A 7,500-nucleotide genomic window follows, 5' to 3' on the forward strand; every position below is an offset into this window, starting at 1 on the left:
GAATCAGAGCTGTCTCTCACTCAAAACCGGAAATATAAAAGCAGTTTTATTTTGGTGACTCTGGAGACAGTTGCATGTTCATCAAGAAAGCACAGAAAGCTACAAACAGCGTCATTTACAGAAATAACCAGTTATAATGCAGACATAACTAGTTATACTACAGACATAACCAGTTATAATACAGACATGACCAGTCAAGAGCTCATTAAGCTCTGCACCTGCGTAATGTTTTTAGATCAAAAAATACAATTTGAAGCTAAATACAACTGGATAAAAAAGATCAGCGGTTGAGAAAGGTCTTGTCGAGACACTAGATGCTTAATTTAGTTTAGACTTGTTATTTAGTTTGTGAGTGGAGAGAGGACGCGAGCACAGCCCCTTGCATCATCAGATGCACATTGGCAGCAGCAAATAAAATGTGTTTCTTGTAAACCGCAACAGGTCTCTTTCTATGTCTGTAATATGTGTGTGTAATCTTGATACAAACCGAACCACCACCGCCATGTTTTAAACCCTGGTTACAGCAGGGGACTTGTGTGTGTGTGTGTGTGTGTGTGTGGGTGGGTGTATGAACTGGCAGCATCCCATATTAGGAAAGACTCAGCAATGCAATGATTGTTATGCTATTATCTATTAAAAAAAACGTTTAAAACAGTAACCTGCTACAGCGGAAGTAAAGGCAATTGTATAAAACATGTTAAGGATATTTCTAGGATATTTCTTTCCTATTAGTAGGCTATCTAACGTTTCACACAACGCCATTGCTTAAAACACAGCTCATGTAGGTGACGGTAGCAATAATAGTAGGTCTACGGAACATTTCAAAGCCAAATTTGGACGTTAGCCTCTTATGCTGTTACTCGAGCATTTTTCTTTTATCTATTATTATAGCTAGCTACAAATAAGATTAGCTTAATTAACCTACCATGCTGCTGATTTTGATTTGATATTTATAATATAGATTATTTCGTTCAATCCAGTTCAGGTGGTGTGGCTTTGAAGTAAAACACAAATCAGATGTGTTTCTTGTAAACCGCAACAGGTCTCTTTCTATGTGTGTAATATGTGTGCGTAATCTTGATAAAAACCGAACCACCACCGCCATGTTTTAAACCCTGGTTACAGTGACACAGAATCACAGTCACACCCAGCACACACACAGCACACACACACACACACACACACACACACAGCTGACCACCCAGCCGGGTCTGACAGTAAGACAACACCAGACTGGCGCATGCAGGTGCCCGGTGCGCTCAGGACTCTCTGTCGCTCCACGCGGTGAGTTCTGTGGAGGAAACCGAGTCCCGCGCCTCGGGAGCTCGCGGAAAACTGGCCCTGCCCAGGAGCTCCTGCAGGTGTTTAATGTAGCTTATCGCCTCGCGCAGGGTCTCCACCTTGCTCAGTCTCTTGTCCTCGAGTTCGTGTGGAAGATGCTGGCGGAGGCGCGCGTATCCCTCGTTAACACAGCGCACGCGCTGTCTTTCTCGCTCGTTCCGCTTGCGGATGAACGCGGGCTCGAAGGAGTAGTCGTACACGCTGATGTGCGCGTTGAACGGCAGGTAAGAGAGGCGCGCGCTGTAGTGCTGCCCGCCGCACACCGGCCCCAGGTAGGTTGGCTCGAGATGCAACTGCAGCCCGAGCGCATCTCTGAACGGATGGGTCCGCGGGTCCACGGAAAACCCGGTCCGGGAGTAAGAGAACCGACCCAGGACGTCCTCTGAAAGTGCCATATCCTAGCAGTAAGAGGTATCGGAGACGGAGTGTTAGAAACATATCGCTACATGAATTAAATATATCAAAGACAGGAGAGTAGAAACGAAACTACTTTTGAAAAAAAAAATCGACTTGGTCCTAAACTTTTATTCCTACACAGCAAAATCAGCAATAGGCTAATAGACAATAATAAAAGGTCGTTATCATCATCGGCATCCTGATAGCCTAGTTAGGGGTATGGTCTAACAGCTGGGATTGTGGCAAAGCTCACCTGTGAGCCGAGTCGCTCCTCTGTCATCCAAAAGCAGAGCGCAGTTTTTCTCAGACCTCATCCGCCTGACACTCGGCCGCTGCCGCTGGCGGATCAGTGTGAGCTGCTAGTCTCTGAGTTAGTTTCTATGTCTCCCCCCCCCCCCCCCCTGTGCCCGTTTAAAGCTCAGGTGGGATGTGGGATGCGTGAGGGGTGTGATCTAGCCTACGGGAGGGAGGAGAATCCCAGCACCTGCCCAAGCGGCCCCGTAGGGTAGCCTACTCTGACTCCTACTCTGACTTGACAGCGGCACCGCAAACTCAGAGCCTGCAAGCCCTTAACCTTCTTTGTTTTCTTTTGGATAATTGCGAGGACATTCTGACATAAATTGCTTCAGGTCCATCCAGTAATCTGCACCAAAGTGGCGTTTATTTCACTTTTCGTTCCAGGTTTTGCGCATGCTCAGACGGCGAGTCCTGTCAAGCAATCATGGACCCTAGGAGAGAAGCTGTCTGTCGATCTGTTGGCTTTTTACCTTTATTACTCCAGAGAGGTATATCGGTTTCACCTTACCACAAACGTTTTGACTTTGTCCTTTAATGGGAACGGGAGTGCAAACTCTTAATGCGGTTTAGGCTTGAGCTTGGACTACATTGAGGAGTTTGTGTTAGCTAGCTAACGCTAATTTCATACTGCGAGTTAGCTTCCTTTTAGCTAGTTCAGCTTTGTTTATTTTGCTACCTAGGTAGCACGGAAGCGCACCGCGTTTGTGCTGTTGTGCTTGGTATTTTGAATCTCACGTTTAGCGACATGCAGAATTGTGTGTTGCCTCAGATGTACTGGGTGTGTTATTCAGAGAATGTCAATTATTAGCGGACTTAAAAGGCTAACTGCAAGTTAGCTTTGGATGTAAGTTAGCTTTCAGTCAACAATGGACTGGGATCAGCCTGCTGGCTAGCAGTGGAGGTCTCCTGTCTTTGGTGTCTTAAGCCGTGCCGTTTGGCCTCCGTTAATAAGTGCCCTTTTTCCCTCAGCTCGAGGAGAAATGCACCGTTCTTCACAGTGTCGCTAGTGGGAAAGAAGACCTGACGTCAGGTACTGCACGTAGAGACTTTGACTCGCATTAGCTAAGTTCGTTTGCTTGTGATAGGTTCAGTTTGAAAGTTGCTACTGACTTCTGGTTCCAGGGTGAATGAAATGAACCTGAATCCATCCTGTGTGTGTGTGTGTGTGTCTGTGTGTGTCTCTGTGTCTGTGTGTGTGTGTGTCTGTGTGTGTGTGTGTGTGTGTGTGTGTGTGTGTGTGTGTGTGATCCATCAGGATGAATGAGATGAACCTGAGCCCAGTGGGAATGGACCAGCTGAGTGTGCCTGCCGTGAGCGCGAGCCACCTCGGGCTCCCCGTCTCCCCCACGCACGGCTCCATCACGTCAGGTAAGGAGCGCTCTTGTATTGGGTAGTATTTGAGTATGCTTGTGCTAGATAGTGTTTGGGTGGGTCTGAGGACTTGACTGTGTGTGTCCGCTGGTGTTTGAGTGGGTTCTTAGGGCTTGTGTGTGTGTGTGTGTGTGTGTGTGTGTGTGTGTGTGTGTGTGTGTGTGCTATCCTGACGGCTCGTGTGTGTGTGTGTGAGTGTGTGTACTATCCTGACTGCTCGTGTGTGTGTGTGTGTACTATCCCGACTGCTCGTGTGTGTGTGTGTGTGTGTGTGTGTGTGTGTGTACTATCCTGACTGCTCGTGTGTGTGTGTGTGTGTGTACTATCCTGACTGCTCGTGTGTGTGTGTGTGTACTATCCCGACTGCTCGTGTGTGTGTGTGTGTGTGTGTGTGTGTGTACTATCCTGACTGCTCGTGTGTGTGTGTGTGTGTGTGTGTACTATCCTGACTGCTCGTGTGTGTGTGTGTGTGTGTACTGTCCAGACTGCTCGTATGTGTGTGTGTGTGTGTGTGTGTGTGTGTGTGTGTGTGTGTGTGTGTGTGTGTACTATCCTGACTGCTCGTGTGTGTGTGTGTGTTCAGCAGGCCTGTCGGTGCCCATCCCCAGCCTGCCCCCCTCTCTGGGCGCCCTGCCCTCGGCGCTGTCCCTCATGTTGCCCATGGCGCCGCTGGCGGAGCGGGGGGGTGTGATGTGCGGCGCCCTGGGCCCGCTGCCCGACAGGAACTACCCCCTGCCCCCGCCCCCCTACCCCCACCTGGAGAGCAGCTACTTCAGGCACATCCTGCCAGGTACGCCATCCTGCCGACACCCTGTTAAGCACTGGAGGGGGTACCCTCTTAATCATGGCCAGGTACGCCAACACCCTGTTAAGCACTGGAGGGGGTACGCTAACACAGGGGTACCCTCTTAATCATGGCTTACACGGGGTGCCCTCTTAATCATGGCCAGGTACGCCATCCTGCCAACACCCTGTTAAGCACTGGAGGGGGTACGCTAACACAGGGGTACCCTCTTAATCATGGCTTACACAGGGTGCCCTCTTAATCATGGCCAGGTACGCCATCCTGCCAACACCCTGTTAAGCACTGGAGGGGGTACCCTCTTAATCATGGCCAGGTACGCTAACACAGGGGTACCCTCTTAATCATGGCCAGGTACGCTAACACAGGGGTACCCTCTTAATCATGGCCAGGTATGCTAACCTAAATTTCCCTCGGGATTAATAAAGTATCCATCTATCTATCTATCTATCTATCTAACGCAGGGGGACCCTCTTAATCATGGCCAGGTATGCTAACACAGGGGTACCCTCTTAATCATGGCCCGGTATGCTAACACAGGGTACCCTCTTAATCAGTGTTGGGAAAGTTCACTTTCTACATGAACTAGTTCAGTTCATAGTTCATAATTAAAAATGTTCAGTTCTTTTTTTCAATATGTTGCGAGCTATAATTTTTCTAAATTATTTCCACAGCCCATATAGAACCTCAGACAGCAACAATTTGATAAGTTCAACGCTGAAACTATGTGTGCGACACTGGTGGCTGCCGTTGCCAGATTGAAATCTCTATCTGTCTGCAATACCGCTCTCGGCCTCTAAGCCACTTTGGCGCTCTCACACTTGCCAGGCATAGACAGTAGAAGAATTCACACACAGCGATTGACTGGTTGGGCAACCCTGGTCTTAATCATGGCCAGGTACGCTAACGCAGGCGTAGTGACCAACTGACCAGATTTAGTTTACGTTTACATTTAGTTATGGCAGAAAGCACAGAACTGTTCACTGTTTCAACAGATTCAACAGATCTGGAATATCCAAATCAGGAAGACTGGCAACCCTGTTAATACTGTTTAAAGACTGGCAACCCTGTTAATACTGTTTAAAGACTGGCAACCCTGTTAATACTGTTTAAAGACTCTCTTCACCTGAATACAGCCCTCTGTATTGACCGTTGATGGAGATATACTTGTAGGTTGCTATAGAAACTAGAAGTAGATCCCCATTGGAACATTGTCCTGTCTCACCTCTCCTGTCTCACCTGTGGCCTGTCTCACCTGTGTCCCGTGTTGGTTTGCAGGTATCCTGTCCTACCTGGCTGACCGCCCGCCCCCCCAGTACATCCACCCCAGCAGCCTGAACCTGGACGGCCCCCTGTCAGTGTCCAGCGGTGCCGCCACCTCCGGGCTGGACCCCTACGGCGGGCTGGTGGGGGGGCATCACGAGGGGGCGCTGGATGGGGGTCTGGCGGGCATGGAGCAGTCCCGCGTGAGCAGTCCTGGGGAGGGCATGGGGGGGGGAGAGCTGGCGGGCATGGAGGGGGGCCGGGGGGTGGACGCGGCGGGGGTGGGGGTGCTGCCCCTGCAGGCGTCAGGGCTGGAGCTCCCCTCCGTGGTCCTGGAGCCGGAGCACATGGGGGGGGGGCGTGCGGGGGGGTTGGGGGAAGGGCTGCACCCCTCTGGGGGGTTGGGTCCGGGGGCGGGGGGCGGTGGCGGCGGCGGCGAGGGGGGGGGTTGGGGGAAGTGCTGCCCCCGGGGGTGGTCAGGGTGGTGCTCACCGGGTCCATGCCCCCCCCCACGGGGCACACAGGTGTGTGTGTCGGGCTGGAGCAGGGGGCCTCCGAGGCGCTGGGACCCGAGAGCGGCCTCGTGCTCGTCAACAACACTCTGCAGCTGGACGACTCCACCTCCAACAAGGAGAACATGGCCACCGCATTCAACATCTGTGAGTAATCAATAACAACAACAACAACAAATAAACATGGCCACCGCATTCAACATCTGTCAGTAATCAATAACAACAACAACAACAACAAATAAACATGGCCACCGCATTCAACATCTGTCAGTAATCAATAACGTCAACAAATAAACATGGCCACCGCATTCAATATTAATGAGTAGTCATCAATAACAACAACAACATCAACAAATAAACATGGCCACCGCATTCAATATTAATGAGTAGTCATCAATAACAACAACAACATCAACAAATAAACATGGCCACCGCATTCAACATCTGTGAGTAATCAATAACAACAACAACAACAATAACATCAACAAATAAACATGGCCACCGCATTCAATATTAGTGAGTAGTCATCAACAACAACAACAACAAATAAACATGGCCACCGCATTATAAACCTGTGAGTAGAATCATCAATAACAACAGCAACAAATAAACATGGTCACCGCATTTAACAGTGCTACAATTAGGATAAGATAATCATTATAACAACTGTGGTCATGATCATAACCACTCAACAAGAGTGATTAAAACTGTGTGTGTGGTGTGTCTGTGTGTGGTGTGTGTGTGTGTGTGTGTCTGTGTGTCTGTGTGTGTGTGTGTGGTGTGTGTGTGTGTGTGTAGGGTGTACTCTGTGTGACCGCTCCTACCCTTCAGACTGTCCTGAGCACGGCCCCGTCACATTCATCCAGGACACGCCCATCCAGACCAGGGCCCGCCTCTCTCTGCCCCGCCCCCTTTGTCTGCGCGTGTCGGTGGCTGATGAGCCAATCGGTGAGCAGATGGCATTCTATTGGCTTTTACTCAGGATAAATATATACTTATATAATATACTTACTAATTAGCATCTAACTCGTGTGTGTGTGTGTGTGTGCGGGCGGGCGTGTGTGTGTGTGTGTGCGGGCGGGCGTGTGTGTGCGTGTTCCAGGTGTGTTTGCTCGAGAGACTAACCCGTGTGTTACAGGTGTGTGTGTGTGTGTGTGTGTGTGTTCCAGGTGTGTGTGCTCGAGAGACTAACGTGTGTGTGTGAGTGTTACAGGTGTGTGTGCTCGAGACACTAGTGTGTGTGTGTGTGTGTGTGTGTGTGTGCAGTGTTTCCCCTAGGTTTATAGCTTTGGGGTGGGGTGGGGGGGGGGACACTTAAAGGAATCATGGTGTTCATGTGTTTATTTTAATGACAGCAGTCAATATAACAACTGAACAATTATTTTAACTACATTGAACTAAACATCGGAACGTTTCTTTTTATGACAATTATCCACAAAGTGTGCAGCTTTTGTCACTGCAGTGGTGTATCTTCCTGGTCTTCCTGGAGAACATGTCCAGAGCCTCTTCATATTGGAA

At 49.6% G+C, this 7,500-nt stretch overlaps 2 protein-coding genes across 2 annotated transcripts in view; one reads left to right on the forward strand and one right to left on the reverse strand.

Moving 5' to 3' along the window:
- Positions 1-1,184: 1,184 nt before the first annotated feature.
- On the reverse strand, positions 1,185-2,156 carry LOC122133594 (achaete-scute homolog 5-like). The gene is made up of 2 exons (XM_042710087.1): positions 1,991-2,156; positions 1,185-1,739 (listed from the first exon to the last, which is right to left on the reverse strand). The coding sequence occupies exons 1-2, from the start codon at positions 2,015-2,017 to the stop codon at positions 1,260-1,262; spliced, it is 507 nt and encodes a 168-aa protein (XP_042566021.1). The 5' UTR covers positions 2,018-2,156; the 3' UTR covers positions 1,185-1,259.
- Positions 2,157-2,175: 19 nt separating this feature from the next.
- prdm4 (PR domain containing 4) overlaps positions 2,176-7,500 on the forward strand; it is a 12,856-nt gene continuing 7,531 nt past the window's right edge. Inside the window, exons 1-7 of the mRNA XM_042710088.1 lie at positions 2,176-2,522; positions 3,004-3,064; positions 3,290-3,402; positions 3,989-4,195; positions 5,486-5,893; positions 5,929-6,129; positions 6,781-6,930. Of these exons, the coding sequence (XP_042566022.1) occupies positions 3,291-3,402; positions 3,989-4,195; positions 5,486-5,893; positions 5,929-6,129; positions 6,781-6,930 (1,078 nt within the window). The 5' untranslated portion in view covers positions 2,176-2,522; positions 3,004-3,064; position 3,290. The remainder of the gene's footprint in view (positions 2,523-3,003; positions 3,065-3,289; positions 3,403-3,988; positions 4,196-5,485; positions 5,894-5,928; positions 6,130-6,780; positions 6,931-7,500) is intronic.

Source organism: Clupea harengus, chromosome 16 (genome assembly GCF_900700415.2).
Source record: "Clupea harengus chromosome 16, Ch_v2.0.2, whole genome shotgun sequence".
Lineage (NCBI taxonomy): Eukaryota > Metazoa > Chordata > Actinopteri > Clupeiformes > Clupeidae > Clupea > Clupea harengus.

Coding starts and splice junctions, on each gene's coding strand:
- LOC122133594 (XM_042710087.1), bottom strand. CDS start 2,017: ATGACAGAGGAGCGACTCGGCTCACAG. Junction 1,740..1,990: donor AGGAGCGACTCGGCTCACAG/GTGAGCTTTGCC, acceptor TCTTACTGCTAG/GATATGGCACTTTCAGAGGA.